Raw genomic sequence first — 19,094 nt, 5'->3', positions numbered from 1 at the left:
AACCGACCGCACTGAGGTGTTTAAACAATATAGTTCAAATATTGACATATGGTTTACAACGACTGCTTAATAAAATAAATGAGCAACACACATCGCGGTATTTCCTCGACTATTAGCAACAAATTGATTTAGTATTTTATTGGATTTTCAAGTTTATAGATTTCCAATTGCGATTAAAGAGCAAAGATAGGTACTTCGCACCCACATATAATATTATAATAATAATGAACAATAAGCCCCAAATTTTCATTGAAATCGTATAATAATATTGGTACCCCATAACATTTTTTGTTTTTAATATTAATACGATTTTTTTTTCTACTCTTTTGCTAATAACTTTTGTTAAACCGTTTTGGTACAATTTTTTTTTGTCCCGAAAATTTTTAGATATTTTACTGACGAATAAAAGTTACCAAACGCCTGTTAATAATAAAATCTTGATCATTTTTACCTGATCTAAGCTGCACTTTGAACCGTTTGCCGGATGATATTATATTTGTTTGCTTTAAACATAAATACAACTGCAACAATTGTAGTCGAACCAACTACTGTATCCCACGGATGTTTGTGTGCTTGAGTTGTATTGGTAGGACTTTATAACGTTTTTATATTGTTTGTACTATATTTGTTAGAAGCCATTTATTGATGTACATATTCGTGTAAGATGTATAATATTTTATAATTTTAGTTTGCCCCAGGTAAAAATATAAATGTTCCGTACGTTGTACAGTTAACTGAATTCATGATAAATATTAAATATATTTTATTTGAGTAAAACCCATTATGATACAACCAAGTATGAATAATATTCTATTTAAAAGAAATCCCTTCGCGAAAAATTAATTTAAAAATAGTAGTTAAATTTTATTCAGATGTAATTTAATAATATGATGTGTTCATATTTTGCACAACCAAATCCATTTATATACATTTATTGTTAAAAATGTTTTAGTGCAAAAGTGTAATATTATATTATACATAATAGGTACATAATATATATATATGAAAAACAATTTTTTTTGTAACTACAGTCGAGTACTTCTATCTAGATTTTAATATTTTATCATTTTTAAGCCGATAAGTTTTCCACTCGGCCATTTTTTTGAAATCATATTTAGTTATAATATGGCAGCCTTGTATAAATGGTAGAACGGACATGGATAAAAAAAAAAAGTATGGAGCAAAAAAAATGATTTACGATAAAGAGTATATGAAATGGTATATTTTACATGCATTATACCGTTGGATGGCTCTCGTCAAACGGTAACTATTCGAGTGGAAAGCCAGCAAACAAGTTAAGCCGCTTTGTTGGAGCACTTTTTTGTCGAAGAGATTACGATCGGCGAAGAATAAGCAAGGTGGTCGTTGTCGACGTTTCGTGCACGTTTCTGTGTTCAATAAAGAACCTAAATCGAGCCTATATATCGTTTAATGGAACAAAAAAATAAAAATCGATTTCCAAGCGCCGTACCGGGAAAATGCATTTTTGTCTCAGACTTCACGTGTGGACGCACACACACACACACACACACACACCGATGGAAACATTATTAACGACAAGGCTAACATTAACCTAACCTAACAGACTTATTGACATTTCGTTGGCGATTCAAACGTTTTTTGGCAAACTATCTACGTTATTAGGTAGGTATAGGTACTTAATATATGAACATACATATATAGGTGCATATTATTGCAGGTGTGTAGTATAGTCGATTGTGCGGAATGCGACGACACTCGACAGTGCACTGATTTTATCCCAGGACACGAATTATCGCGATCTCAGCGGGATCCGTGTTTTAACGTGTAAAATTAATAACGTTTACAACCGACCCCGCGGTTTTTATCGCGGCCATTCCCATTGTAATGATTTCGTTTTTCGACGTTCCACCATCCGTCTCTGATTTATGGACAATAAACCGAATAAACGCGCCGGATTTTATTACAGTCACTTTGTATTATAGCAGCGCCGCGCCGCGGACTATGTACATAACAATATTATATACAGAGTGATTCCCCGAGCATGCTCACCTTCCCTCCATTTTTCTTTAAATTTAATAATTAATTTATTCGAATTCTGACTTTTGTAGGTGTAAAAAAATATATGTAAAGATTTACAGAAGAAAAGGGTGGGGGGTTCTCATGTGAAAAACAGAAGTTTGTATCTCCATAGGACACTCTTTAAGTAGGTATAGTATACACAAAAATCTATTGAAAATCAAAGTATGGTCTTTAAGTATAATATTTGAAAGTCGGGTTTTTGAATAACTACATTATTGAAGAAGCAAAAGGGGGTTAGCATGCTTGGCGAATCACTCTGAATAATTCATTATGTAATGTTGACTATAATCGCGTAATGACTGCGGTTCAGGAGGAAATATAAGCATTTCGCTTGTCACCAGTTTGTAACCCGAAAAATTTGGCGGTGTACATTAAGTTCCAACGACGGTGTTGTATGACATATAAAATGTAAGAATTAATTAGTCTGTTAAAAAACGTTATAGCAGTGCATACGATTTTCACACTCCGACAACACTGTATACTTTCTAAAACATTTTAATAGTTTGGATGTAAGGGTAATGGATATTATTATACTTCAATGTTCATTGTGAATAATGGGACCGGTGAAGTTTCCTTATTGTTATTTTAATTTTAAATAATAAACTAATAAATGTATTCATTTTTATTTACAGAGACTTGCAAGGAAACAACATTACGGTCATATCGTCTACTGACTTTGCCAACCTGACTAATTTACGAGTCTTGTAAGTACTTTTGTTTTTACCTCGTATTTATATAAATATGTATCTTTAAAAGTCAACTTGATTTATGTTTTTTTTGTTCCCCTCTTGCGTCCAGTTTGTTGGTTTTGTCTGGCGACCTGTGAAAATTTAATAGAGCTCCTACTGAGTATATGTAGAGGGTCGAGTGTATAAATAGAGGATGGTTTTCTGGGACTTTTTAAATATATTATATGCTTTATTATTCAAACGGACATGGGATAAAAGAGAAGCGAGTAAATAAACATAAAAATTGTTTTTAAAATCAAAACTTCGAGTGATTTTTGGCAGTGACTTAGTATTTGAACCACTTGAAATTATTCATCGATATTTGCAGCGAAAAGGGATAAAAAACAAACAGTAGGAATGCAGGAGGAAACCCAGTTTCTCATTATTCGTGTTAATAAGAACGGAAACTTATTTTTTCCACTCCCGCGAACTTTGCTTTCAGACTTTTATTATTTATTCTAAGTATATCTATACTGTAGATATACACCATTGCAAGTGCGCCTCGCAGCATCTTGTAAACATAATCTACTGGTTGCTCGGTATCTTGTTAAAAATATAAAAATCCAATTTTATAACTTCTTTTTTAATATCAAATTGCGGCACACTCTATTCGATTTTCAACAGTCTTTCGTCCGATCTTAAAAAAAAAAGTAATCTCAGATTGTCAAATTAAAAATTCAATATTAAGTGCGAGTAGATGTTTAATATTATAAACAGTCAATAAAGGAACACACACGTGTTACCATTGTTACCAGTGGCTTTACAAAACTTTTGTATCGAACAGGAGGATCAGTGAAAAAACCCTTATCTATATGTAAGACAGACGTTTCAAACGTTTCCTCCAAATTCAAACGCCTATAGTTACACCTATGATCCTACAGTTATATATGATATAATTTATAAAATTATTTAAATGCAACTTATATGGATTTTTGAGTTTATATAACAAATACGCCTGTACACTATAATAATCAATAATATATTTAATATTTATTACACACACAATATAAGTATAATATGATATTGTTACAAGCAATTGAATCATAATATTGTCTTACCGGTGTCAGTGTCTTTAAACCATCATGGTAATACATAATTAATATTTTATAGTAAGCTGCCACAATCACAACTTTTATCTATTGCATTTTACTATCATAGTGTGGACTGTGGATTTCTGATCTAGAGTATAAAGTTGAGCTATATCAAATTTGCATATTACCACAATTTGTTATAGTGAAATATCTAATAATTTATAATTAAGTTTTTTTATGAATATATTATATACAACAATATCATATTTTTAAACTTTTTCTAAAAAATATTATTTATAAGCAAGGGGTTTCTAGCACCCCGCCCTTCCCTCTTTCCTTCCCCCTCCCCATACACCTCTTTGTGGGTCACATAATATTATGTAACGTGAAGATTTGTATTGAATTTCATTGTACAATATTGTCAGATCAAAAATAAAGAATATAAGATAATGTCGCATGGATAATGAGCCCTCATCAGTCACCAGACAAACCCCTCGCTTCATAGGTACCTACATTATTGATATTATTACTATCGCTAATTTTTATCCAATTATTATTATCTAATCGTACATAAAATATAATATCAAGTTTCACATAAGTATAGCATATGTGCAGTGTCATTCCATTTTCGGCACAGCTATCTATAATATAATATTATACGACACAAACATTCCCTCTATATGGCTTTTCCACCCCAGGCATTTCTCACCATACTGGCCGATTCCATCCCATCCCCAGTAGGATTAAAGGGATTAAATGTTTGAAATTTTTTTCATTGAATTTTGGATCTGACGGCGTTGTTTTCCATAACAAGTAGACGAATATTTTCGATTTAAATAACTGCAACCCACCAGCTAGTGACCCGCCCTGGGTCAGTGTATCATAGTGCAGCCTAAAAATATAATTATTATTTTATACCTTTTTATTTGGTTTCGACCTTTCTACGCGTTCTATTTATTATTATTAAAAACGAATAATAATCATCAAAAAATATCCAAATGTTAAAGTAAATAACTGTGAAGGAAAAATTCCTATTCAGGCACTAAATGTTCAACATCTGCGGTATAAAAATGTATACGTTAGGAGGGGAAATGACCGTCCCAGATTTATAATTATTATATTATCTATTATTATATTTATCATAGTTATGTATGTGTCTGATGAATAATTTGTTAGTTTTATTTATGTATTTGAAAAAAAAAAATGTATTAATTACTCTCAGGTCTAATTAATTTGATTGGGTACAGTAATAATTACCACTGAGACTGCACTACTAGTCCGGCGATTTCATTTCATTTTATATTCTTTTAAATTATATTATATAGTACCTAAAAGAGGTGCTACAATAACATGTACAAAGTATTTTATGAACATTGAAACTTATATTGTTGTGTATTCGAGGCGTGTTTTTATCTCAAATATAAGGGTGTAAGTTTTTGAACTGTAAGTCGGACAAAAAGTAATTTTAATAAATGGCAATATTTCTTCGATACTGCTGTCAAACAGCAAGTTGAGAATCATTCTTCCATGCAGTAGGATTTGTAACCAATTAAATTCGTTTTCTATATATTGTTTGCTTCATTCTTAAAAACGCAATCAAATCATTCGTATTTTTTCTCGTCTTATATATAATATATACGCACCCCCAAAAGACCCTTTATATAAGAAACTTTATAATTGAAAAATGTTTCTTTTTAATTGTTTTTTTTTTCTTATTTTTTCAAGGCAATTGTCGGACAATCAAATCCATACGATTGAGAAAGGAGCTTTCAAACATCTCGGTCGATTGGAACGACTGTAAGTATATTACCGTCATATAAATATATATTAATTATAGGTACATAAATAGTTGTTCTCGTCATTAATCATGTCTGAATATAATAACAATCTTTGCAACACAATGGTCGTTAATTAAACAGAATGACCTATATATATAGTTATTTGTTAAGAATATCTAGATGCATAAAGTATAAATTATATGATATTATTACTATAGTGTCGTTGTCAAGTTGAGTAGAACTGAAATTAAAATGTCAAAAGTTACTGCTCGTGTTAAATGTTTATGCATACGTAATCCAACGCATGACTAGAAATGTGTGGTAGACATCTCGACGTTTTGACAAATGAAGAAGGTAATAAAAAAAAACACATGCTTATCGAGTCAACTACCCGTGCGATTATAGAACATTAAAAATAATTTTCATAATATAGTGCTTGTTTACTGAGGTTGTGTATAGTTTTGGCAACATTTCCACGACATAAAAAGTTTATTGTTTGTGAAATATATAGATGAGTGAATAAAGCTTGAAAAATACACGATTCATTAATTCATTTAAAATTAATACTTTACGTACCTACATGATGTTAACAGCTTCCGCACAAAACGGTTGTCGTAGTCACAAAATTGGTACCTTTTATAACTACCAACTACCCTAACTATAACTACGACACCGTGAATAACTTAATAATATAATATTATTGTTATTAATGGGCTCGATAAAAACTGAAGTATAAGTAGTATGTACTTTGACATTGTGGCAGAGGATGTAAAAAAGAATACGAGAAAAATCCAATTGATCCCATGACTGTTGTAAAATATTGCCGTTGTGGAGGTGCTGACGTGTGGCCATCGGCAAGGACGATCGATAATTATTATAAAAATAAAATCAATTGGTCGACACGAATAATTGAAATGTGAATGAAAAATTATTCACACGAACACCGGTCGGTGTCAAGAAGTTGTTGGGAATACGAGTGTGGGCTGTGTGCTGCATCAGTGTTAGTGATTTTCACCTACCTACGTACTTGCGCCTGCTGCTACGTCTAGCGCGTATGATATATAGGTAGGTAAACTGTAAAAACCGTTTATAATGACACCGATTGTAGTGACATACCGAGACCTAAAATTAAAGGCCCCGGGGCAAAACTCATATTATGTTCTTTATGCCAAATTTTATCGGTTGTTTTGACGTTCTTATAATGATCATACGGATCACGGATGTAATGATGTTTATTTTTGGTGAATTTAGACGAATAGCATACCCATAATGACCACGCAATACACCTTCCACATTAACGATGGTTTATAGCAGTATTAAATTTCAAGATAAGAAAAAACATCAAACAACCTGCAGTGACAATTTATGTGGCTATTTAATGATATAAGGTCAAAAACAAGCTTTGAAAACGTAGAAACGAAAATAGTAAATACTACAACATTTTTCTAATAAAAAACATGTTACGAACAAAATTATCAGATTTTTTAAAAATATGTATCTAGTGAATATGCTTTACTTTTTAATAGTAGGTAGATTGACTTAAGTAATTTAAAATTTAAATAATTTAATGTATACTGTATACTGTAAATAGTATACTGTATTGTAATAGGTTACAAATAACTTTTATTGAATTTCGGTTATTATGACCTATTTTCCCTGGCCCCTTGGACCACATTATAAACGATGTCAACTGTAATATTATATTATATCGATACACGTCGCCGTGGTGAAGGGGTGCTGTAGGATTTCAACAACTGTGCAATTTGTCATGAATGGACCCCGTTGATTATTTACGTCGCAATTTCCGCGTCCTATTCGCCAGCAGGATGCCCGGGATTTTCTGGTATCTACCGACTACCAATGATACCACACACACACACACATACTCAAAAAGCCAGTATATATAATATCACCCCCCCCCCCCCGTCAAGCCCTTATACTCGCTTATACCGCATACTAAAACCACCGACAGCTAATTAACTTATAATTCCACACGAATATAATATATACATATAATATTATCGTCTAATATATACACATCAGTATTCAAAACCACGATTTGTGTACACTACAGGACAAACGTGTCCATGAACAGTACATACATACAACACACGGTGTACAGAGCGATTCACCGAGTATGCTTACCTCCATTATTTCATTTACTACTGATTTTTATTTAAATTTAGATTTTTCGGAAGTATCCAGTGGCTATACAAACTTCTGTTTTTCAAATGAGAACCCACCTCCCTTTTTAATGTAAATTATTAAGTAGATTTTTTAAGTTTTTTTTTTGTTGACAATTTTGTTGTACCTTACTCAAAAGTCAAAACCAAAACGATTAGTTTTTCAGTTATTCAAATGTTGATATTCAGAATATTAGTCCTTAAAAATGGTATTAAATAGATTTAATATTGGATCTAGTATTTATTATACTTGGACCATATTTAAAAATTATAAATATTGACAGATTTTAGTATAAGTTACATACAAATAATTTAAAATTACTATGGCCCTGTATCCAAAAGCTATATTATGGACATTAGACCTATACTTCGTATTATTCTTAGTACATAAAATTGAAAAACTCAAAACTGCTCGTTTGAATTTTTATTTTTATCAACATTTCAGAAAAATTATCTGTTTATTAATTTACTGTATAAAAGGAGTGTAGTCATTTGAAAAACAGAAGTTTGTATCTCCTAAAGTAGTACAAAGTATCTCAAGAATTCAAAAATAATATAGTCTATTTAAAAATTCCAAAAACCAGATTTTGAAATAACTGTTTTGTTACTTGTTGATGAAGGAAAAGAGGGTGAGTATGTCTGGGTAATGGGTATACACATAGTAACTGTATAGGGTGTATATTTTAATGGTGCGCTCATCGCGTCAACTGTCAATCTTCATATCCATCGTAAAAACTGTCTTCACTTGTTATAAATAGCTAGGGTAGAGATTTTAATATGCAATTGTATATTATGTTTTTATTTTTATACTCTTGGATTTCTGTCTGTAATCTCTACGGATCTCTACGAGTCGTTATAGTTTCAAGCCACTGAGAACAAATTTTTCTTGCAAATTTCTGCACAATATAATTTGATTATAGAATTTGATAGCATGTTGAAGAAAAATTAAATCGCGTAATATTACCTATGTAATATTATATTAAACTGATTTCAAAATGTGTAGATATGAGTGAAGTAGCAAGGGATATCCAGTGAACCACTCTGTATACGTAGGTACGTTGAGCATTATTAATATACATAAAGGCATTATGACGTATACAAACATACATGATAATATATTATATTATGCAGCCCTTCGATTTCTGTAAACATTATTGTTGCCACGTGGTAATGCGTTAAACATCAATGCGGTCCACGAATCTATATACACTGAACCTAAAAATACGTTCAACCATCTGAAATATTACTTTTCAACGTAAATATTTGTCTGGATTTTAACTAATACATTTTGTTTGTATTTTGTAGGTACCTTCGTTAAAATATTAATTATATTTCGCGCGTCAAACAATTTAGCCGTCGCACGTTTGTGAACGCCAATTCCGATTGATTTAAGTAAAACAATCTTTCTACTTTTTGTCCGTTTTTTTATCTACTTAAATATTATATTCAATATTTAAATTGTTTTTTTATAAATTTCAAGCGTCAAACTTTTTAATATTATGTTGAAATTTAATATTTTTGACGATTAGATATGTCCATCACTTTTGTTTAAACAAAACGTTTAACTGCATTCTTCATTTTTTCATTTAAATTCATAATAATAATATAATGTATGATGTAATTATTTAAATGTTGAATTTTTACTCATAAATCATATTTTATATTTACTACTGAATCAGACCAACTTCCGTACTATGACGAGGTACACTTGAAACCTTCTATAAAGCAGAGAGAATTCACCAAGTTTTTAATATATTTTTTTACCCTTTGGTTTATTGAAATATTCTTAGTTTAAATGCGCTTACAACATTGTTTAATATTAACAAATTCAACATTATTATTATATTACTGGAATAACATCACTTTGTATCAGCTATAGACGTATAGTCAACTCTTTTCAGTTGTGACTATATTATTATTATTATATGAGTCAAGAATAAAAATGTATTAACTGTACAAACTTATTCAAAGTTGTACAGCACCGTCTAGGCGTCTTATCGACTGCAGGATATAAACTTAAAATTGTTCTCAAAACTATCTCAGACTAATATGTTAATATCGTATATTAATATTAATCATGCAAATTCCCAAAAATTATTGTTCAACTTGTTCGAGATTCAAGTAGTGCGTTATTAATTCATTGCATAAATAAAAATAATTTGTGTTCATTTTGACAATAATTTATAATTGAGCCGACTAAATCACATTTAAATTAAATGTTTCGTCGGCGTTTTAAGCGTAATAGTTCTCTTCCAGTCCGTTTGTTTATTACATTTAATGAATCCAGCAGTTTATTTAGCATCTCTCAAAAAAACATAAAGCTTCACAGAAATTGAAACCTATGCCAAAAAACTTTTTAAAACATTTCACGCTAATAATATGCCAAATGTATACTTTAATTTATTAATGACGCTTTAACTCCCAAGATCACGTTTTTACAAAAACTAAATATTTTTTGTTCAAGATTTTTAAAAAAAATGAACTGAAACTAACAATTTGGCACTGTCTGGTAAAAAGGACGTATTAATGCTCTGCTCTGAGGGTTAAAATTTATGGGCCAGTTTTTCAATTAACTTTTACACGGATATTGTTGTCACAAACAATCTTTTATCGTAAAAACACTCTGGCCATAATACGACATCTGAAAGTACTTAATAGCTCTTGTATTTTTTTAAACTTTGTGTTTAGGTCTATTTGTTTTTAGAAACATTTAAAGCTTTACCAATTATTAAAAGCACTATAAAATATATGTTTTACGTGAATATTAATATAATTTATACAATATATTACACACAAAAAAAAATCAATCGAATCTTTTCATCAATTTTATTAGGTATTTCAGACATTCGATTAATGCTTAATAATATTATGATTAAATACAATTTCTGATCAATTTGCTCATAATATTAATATGCCTTACAATCCTTAGAGATCATGATAACAATACAAATTTTACTTCCGGCGTTCATTTGCCGATGCTGCCATGAAAGATGTTTTCACACTTTAAGCTGTTGGCTAATTTATGTACGACCCAAAGGCACATTAATATCGCAGGTGAGATTGCCAAAGGTCACCAAAGGCTGAGGATAATTGCGTTTTGAGCCCTTTCACCCGGCCGCCGCGCCATGCGAGCTTTCATTAAAGTCCCGTCACGGCCGTCCATTATGGGGAGCCTATCGTGACCAGGACACTTTTACCACCCACGGGCAAATTATTATTAATATACTCCGAAATTCCCGTTTAATGAAAAGGATAGTCGACGAATAGACCCGACCCCAGTCCGCCTGTAGGATAATATAATAGTTATTGGAAATATTTCTCAACAACACCACCTATAAATATATTTAATATACTCAGGCTGTGATCATCGGGCACATACACTATAAAATATATATATTTATAATGGCCGCATTAAGCGTGAGGGAGTATATAATATTATATATATAGTAAATCAGGACCTTTATCACCAGCAAAACGCTTCCCCTTTTTGTTTTTCCCGAATTAATTTCCAGAGGCTTTAGACCCGAAATCGCCCACCGGTTACCGGCGAACCGAAAACAACCGGAACTACCCTCCACTAAATAAAAAAAAAAAAAAAAATTAAAATAAATGCAAAGTTTAAATTAAAACAAATGAACGCTATTTTTTTAGGACTTATCACAGACTCCGCGTATATATACAGCTTACGTACACACTATTAATTTTCATTCAATAACACTTGTCGAAATTCTCGCGGTTTCGGTGTATAAAATTGAAATTAATTTCTTTTTCTCGGCCCTATATAAAAATGACGTGGATCTCTATAATATTATAGAACAGTATATTTAGGTGTTTCCGCTGCTTCAGTATAGGTACAATGTACATGGTGTATGCACACAGTGCCTACCTATATGCCATTGAAATGTTATCGAGTCGATAATATATTATAACGATAATAATATATTATTATTATAATATAAGATTTCGGTATTTTACGTCACCCGCCGCGCCGTTGACATTTAAAGTTTAGGCGATAATATAATGTGGCTGTCGTTTGCAAAAGTCTTTTGTGTGGTGAACGCGGGCGTAAACTTTATTGTTGGTTGACGGATTATTAACGGACGTATAAAGCGTGTACCGCAGACGCCTTGCCGGTCCCGTGGAAAAGCTAATATAAAATACTATAACTGCGCGTGTATAACGTACAATAATATCATATCATTAGGTACCCGTGCGAAAAAGGAAAATTCGAAATTTGGTGTGATAGAGACTTGTACGTTTAGTGACTTAGGCCAGGGCCGATAATCGACAGCACGCTGTCACCTAAGTATAATAACAGTGAGTGTGTACGGGTTGATCCACTTAACGCAAGACATATTTTACTCTAATTACTTCAGAAGACACTAAAGTTTTTGATCTCATATTTCTAAGCAGGATATTATTCGGAAAATTTTAATCCATGAAAATCAACTTTCAGATAAATTGTTTATTAGGTAGTGGTTATACTAGTAAGTAGTTATTTAAAGTTTAGATGATGAGCGGAGTAATGGAACAACATTTTCTGGGTTGCCCATGTACCACTCCTTCCCCAATCTAAACTTTAAATACTTTTAACTCATAAACTAATCGTCCAAAATTCGATTTTTATGCATCATAGTACTCCAAACTATTCTGATTTCGAAAAAGGAATTTAAAATGCTTTGGTTGAAAAAAAATTAAGAAATTTAAATTTAAACTATAAAAAATAGTAAAAATATATATTGGTTTTTAGTGACTTGAAATAACTTAAAGAAAATATTATTTTCATAAACATTAATAATTTTAAAAAAAATGAGTGTCTTGTGCGTTAAATGGAACACTCGGTATAATTTTATTTAAAAATTAAGATAGAGAAATGCCATACATTTATGCGGCGTAGACATTAAGGGCAAATGGGTGACTTTTTTTCTTGCGCTTTTGGGAGCACCAATTTTTAATATTGAAATACTTACTTGAATATTTGATACCTAATGAATTCACATGTCTCTAAATCGTGATACTTATTTGTCATTATCATAAGCGCTAATATGAGAGGGATTTTGGGGCTCGAGCTACACAATAGCTTTAATAGCCTCCTCGTGCATATTTCAGAAAAATATCAAAATATGTACAGATAAAAGTAGGAATAGGTATTTAAAACAACAATTTATTATTACTGAGAAGCACATTGAGAAAAATAATTAAATGTATTTGAATATAAACAATATATAATGAATATACACGTGGGTTCTTTTGTATTTTATATTCAACATTGGCACCACTAGTCTCAAAACCATAGTACCACACTACCACCAAATGTCCAATTTCCGCTGCAGCCTTTTATATAATATAATTTTGATCGTGCGTCTTATATATTGTAATGTGCACTAGTTTGGTTGTATTCACCAGACACTGACCGGATGTCATATCCATAATGTTATAGTGTTGATACCCCTGCTCTGAAGTATAGATTGTTAGTACCATATCTATATATCGGTTATTCGCCGGGTCGGCAATACGCGTCTTTTCTACGGACAAAATAGCCCCACGTGTGTGCCTGCTGCACCAGTCTCAAAGCATTCTAAATAAATAATCCAGACAATGAATTATATGTATAAATAATAATTGAACAAACGCATTTAAAATATAAATAAAGAAATTACGTATAAATATTTAATAATATAATAAAATAAATAACATGTGCTATTTTTCATAAAAAGAAATCAGTAATTTTTGGGTTTTGAGTGACTGAGTTGTGACTAAACAAATTTCTTAAAAAACTACGATAACAAACATCGTGCGACGACGACAATGCAACCATTCGATCGGACGTATAATTTTACACAAAATGAACGTATAAAAAATAATTCGACATTCGACTAGCACCCCTTTTCGTAAAAACCGTCCAATTATGTGTTCCATACCAAAACGCCTGTACCTACCTATAAATATACCGACAATTAGTGACATGTGTAATGTTGTTATGTAAATTATATTATGTTCAACGCTGCGTTTGTCACGAGGTGTTCGTTTATAGTGCTCTCGACAATAATGTTATTATTATTATTATTATCATTGTATTCGAACTGTCCGCGGGGGGATGCGATCGTGCTGTAGCAATAATACGAAATAATAATGTATCGTTGCCCGGCGATAGGTACACTATACTTTACACCGTGTGCTATATTATGGTTCTTATCGGAAATGCCGAGGCCGTTTTGCGTTTATGGAAACGAAATGTCCATATTATTATATAGGTAGGTGCTATAGTATTTTTTATTCATTCGCCACAACACCGGAATCATTATCCATAATAAATATCGTAAATCATTTTTTACGTGTGCAGTACCCCCACTATAACCTTTAACTGCGTATTTTCCTCAACTACAAAATAATAAAATAACACTTTCGTGTATAATATAGCTAACATATTATCATTGTACTTTGTTGAGACCATTATAGAGGCATTCGTCCTAAATACCTACAGAGGTATTTTCGAAAATACAAGGACCATATCACATTAATTTCCATACTTAAAAACGTATTAAAACGCTGTCTCGCATGTACGAATTTCAATTCGATTTTGTTATCATTAATTAAATTTCTTCGTAGAATTTTTACTGAATGTTTCGGTTCTATCGTTTAACTAAATAATACCTACCAACTGTGAAGTATAATACGATTTTAATTATAGTAAAAGTAGCACTAAACACAAAACAGCCATATACGTTTATAAAAAACATTCTAAGACTGAGGTCACATATTATATAGAAGATTAACAACAATACTAAAAAGAAAAAACGCTTTTTAAGAGGGTGTTGAACGAATGCCAAAACAAATGAGAAATGAAACACCCGGTTAACGTATGGTAAAACGTTTTTAAAAAAAAATATCTGTCATTTAGAATATTGTGGGTTTTTCGTATAATAAAACAGAAAGAAACAAACGTTACATTTAATAGGTTGTCTGTGATTGGTTATTTTAGACCCGAACTTCTTTTGGTTACATCAACACAAACTATTTAAACACGCATTTCCCTGATGTGATAAATTTTTATCAAATTCGATATCTATGGAATGTCGGTAGACTTCCTAAAAAGAAATATTATATTATTCATCTTAAAATAAAAAACTCTTTATTTGATGATATGCTATATTGTTGCGTTTTTTTTCGTTGGTTGTTTTTTACGTTTGTGCAATTAAACAATTTCGATCTGATATCATTGTTAATGTGCGTGCTATTTTTTTTTATACATATATATTTTTTCGGTGGCTATTGTAACGCATATCGCGATATATTTCTCTCTCTGGACCGCAATTAATAATACAAAAAAAAAAAAATACGTTCTTTTTTTTTACCCCGGACCCATGACAGAGCCGTCCACCAGATAACGGTAAAATATATGCTCTTGTAAAAAATCGTCTTTCGAGAGCTATTTTAAGTGCAAAAGTTCGCTTTGAACACGAAGCAAATGTAGAGAAGGGGGATAAAGGAATTAGTTTTAATTAAAACGCCCAGCGAAAAGAAAAACGATTTTCCGCCAGGTAATTAATTTTTAATCAGTTCGGAAAAACTTTTATATTTTAATAGCTTTTCTAACTGTTTTGTAACCGGACGAGGTGGTTAAATTTAACTCGTACAGAGGTATCGCTAATAGATTCAATGCAGAATAATGCAGTAGCTAAATGAAAAAAACATATTTACGTTGCCTATATCATATACTTCAAAGAAACACGATACGACGGATAAAACCATAGTAAATCGATATAATATTATCCCAATACATAATAAAATATTATTTACACTCGTTTTTTCGGTTATATTACACGAATCTTGTGTTTCATGCAATTTTAATATAATCAATTCCCACGTGTTCATTAAACCCGACTGAAAGGATGTACAACGAACCCGTGAACAGATAAATAAAATATTTTGTTCGAACTAAGTATAATATATTATAATTAATGAAATATCTTATTTTGGTCGGTTCCTTGGAAAATATTGATAAAGTAGTGATTGCCGACACTGGTGTTTTGTACAATATTTTATATTATAATATACAGCTATATACAGCTGCACTACACCGCTACTATAACATTATATTATCCATTAACGACTAATGCAATCCATTAATTTACTTATTATACACATAAATACTCTCAGATAAGTATACTATACGCGTCGTATTCTCTTTATTTAAAATTCATATTTTTATTATACGATCAAAAAATATACTATTACTTTAGGTATACTATATAATAGCAAATAAAAATGTTGAGCGTACAATAAAAAAATAATAATTTTTTATTTTATTGAGTGAGAAATTTAAAACTATCCGTTTCATATTATATTATTTGCGCTGACAATTGAATTTTGAGAAAATAGTTTGAAAAAATATAAGTACTAAAACTGATAGCGTCTGCGAAGAATATTGTGTCTTATATACATTTACCCATATAATGCATAAACCGTACCTACATATACCTATGCAAAGCTATACGTATACATTTCGTTTTGTTTATATTTTTTTGAAAAATGAATACACAAAGTGGAAGAGAATGGTATTTGAAATTGAAGATATGATAAACCTGCAATGTGCTATAAATCATGTTCACGAGACATTGGGTCCATTTGTCTTAAGAACCGATGATTTTTCGGCATGAAATGTCGAGGGAAATTTAAACTAATTCCACATTTTATTCACTCTTTCTCTCTCTCTCTCTCTCTCTCTCCCCCTGCTCTCTTTTTTATTTTTTTGGTTATTTTTATTTAACGCGGAGGCGATAAATTTCTGTACAGAACTACAGTAGCTTTCAATATTGCATACCCCGAATAAGGAGATCTGTCGGATTTAAGTTGATGTAGTTATGTTAGACCAAAAACTTTACTGATAACGTCTGTTTCAAACTTTCACCGGTATCGAAGTTTCCTGCCAAGGTTTCTGGTTTGCAAACAGTTTTCGGAAAAGCTTATTATTTCTCATTTTGGGACCAACTTAAAGGATCCGTCGAAGTGTACAGTGCGCTAACTTAATCCCCCCCTCCTGCTGCTGACCCCTCAAAGATATGCACTAATTGCTAATCAACCATGGTGGTCCTGAGACACCTCGTTAATCCAAAAGAATCCTTTTTTAATAAGAACAACAACTACACCAATAATAACGTCCCCTATTTTTCGGTAGATATAATGTAATTAATTGTAAAAGATTTTATATATTTTTTCGGTCGTTCGTTTTTATTGACCTCGAGCAAATTGAATGTTTGACCAGGTGTTGTCGCAATGCGGGTTAGTACAATAATATATAGAGCTGTGCCACCACAGATAATCCTCTTAGTGTCTCTTATTATTGCCACCCTCTCTAAGGTTTTATGGATGAAGAAGCCGTAAAAACCGCGGGTAATTGGCTGTTTGACCGCAGATGTTCTGCTGTTGATTATATCTAATGCGCTCTACGAGTCTGAATTGTGTTTAATAGAATGGATAGAGTCGAAAACAGTCGCAACACTTGTTGTTTACACGACATTCGGTGTGATATAGGTACCTAACAGATATTGGAAATCTGTGCAGCACCCTGTCATGAATAATCATTTATTGTTGGCGTTTAACGCGCTTTGCTCGACCAAAGAAATTTACCCGAACTGTTGTCACAATACATACACACTCGTCCAATGCAAGATTAATGTTATTTTCACTTCCAGTTAAAACGTTCACGCCAAATTTAATAAAGTCTTGAGTCGTAATACGGAGTATACGCCTGTTTTTTTCTATTCGTGTTGATTTTATATTATGTTTAATGGATACGGTTTGAAACTCATACCCTATCGTAGTTCGGGAATGGTTTCTTCAAAAAAAAATTAAAATGTATATCCAACTATTAATAATGTATAGTATAATAAATGTGTGAAAATATAAAAGAATAGTTTATTTTTTAATAAATGTTTTTTAAGGAAAAATATCTATATATTTATTATGAATAGTAATTGACGATTAATAGTTTTAATACAGTGCTTATATTTCAAATGCAATTATATTCTGTCATCATTATATACTCAATTATGGTTATTAATAATTACAATAAATGCAAAATATATTCTATTTTTATTCTAAATTATAGGTGAATAAGAATTGATTTATTATGTAAAATAGTAATACGTTTTAGCTAACCATTTAATGCTCGCTCCTTGCGGGTGAAATCTGGTCGTAAATAGCGATACACTTTAATGTGTCATAAACTCATAACTTTTATAACCAATGCACTTAGTAATATAGTTTTTAGTATAATTATACAATTCCGAACCATATACACAACTCTAAGTTGATGTATGTAGGCACTAAAAAAAATAAATAATAATAATAATGGCAAATAAAATATATTATATTTGTTGAGACGTTTAGTCGATAAACAATAAAAAATAACCAAAAACAAGAAAACGAAAAAACAAAAGACCATTTGTTTTACTCTACGCGAGTAGCTGTCCGCGATGAGAGGACCCTACCCCACTCGAGAAACACGATGTAAGAATATAATCTATTCGGTTAGCGTTGCCATCGGATAGAAAGTATATTACTTCTATAATCTGTAAAGAAACGGTTATATAGTCGTGAATAATTCCAAACTCGGCGCTTAAGTAATACCCCTGTACATTATCTCAAAACCCTTAACCCGAAGACCGATTTGATTGCATCGCGAACACGGGTAATCACTTCCCTATAAACGTGCTCCCCCACGCATATGTATATAAAAACAAAGAAACGCTTTCAATTGGATTAAACCCAGTTTAATGTGCCATGTCCTTAAGGAGGACGTCGTCGTGGGCTATCATCGACCGAATTCGTATTTGGACGATGACTCATTATGGGTTAACTAATATTCTATTTTTCCACTTTGCAACATAAACAACAATTAAATTTTTTAACAAATTACTAAATAATTATATTATCATATGAATACACATATTTTGTTAAAATAATATTATAGCTTACAAGTTACAACCAATGAATACGCTTGATTTATTATTTATCGATTTCTTTTAAGTTAACCACTAGTATATAATAATATGATATAAGATAATATGAATAAATTTATTCGAAATATAATAAATTCATAAACTTAAGATATTTCAATATTCATATTGTAATGTATCTATATATATTATATACGTATAATTAATTCTAAATTATATAAAACTTTTAAATTCTAGGTTTTACTGTTTGAAATTCACAAATTCTACTCAATATTAAATGTATAGTACTATAATTACCATAATTATTTACAGAAATATTATAAGATGCTTAATGAATTGTAGTTTAAATTAA

At 31.1% G+C, this 19,094-nt stretch overlaps 1 protein-coding gene across 2 annotated transcripts in view; it reads left to right on the top strand.

Moving 5' to 3' along the window:
- LOC100161423 (protein slit) overlaps positions 1–19,094 on the top strand; it is a 149,684-nt gene that overhangs the window by 64,658 nt on the left and 65,932 nt on the right. For both annotated transcript variants that reach the window (XM_029486894.1, XM_016803173.1), the window contains exons 2-3: positions 2,694–2,765; positions 5,546–5,617. In XM_029486894.1, coding sequence (XP_029342754.1) covers positions 2,694–2,765; positions 5,546–5,617 — 144 coding nt within the window. The remainder of the gene's footprint in view (positions 1–2,693; positions 2,766–5,545; positions 5,618–19,094) is intronic.

The sequence above is a fragment of the Acyrthosiphon pisum genome, chromosome A1, assembly GCF_005508785.2.
Source record: "Acyrthosiphon pisum isolate AL4f chromosome A1, pea_aphid_22Mar2018_4r6ur, whole genome shotgun sequence".
Lineage (NCBI taxonomy): Eukaryota > Metazoa > Arthropoda > Insecta > Hemiptera > Aphididae > Acyrthosiphon > Acyrthosiphon pisum.
The sequence above is the reverse complement of the archived record's forward strand: the minus strand, read 5'-3'. Positions and strand labels throughout refer to the sequence as shown.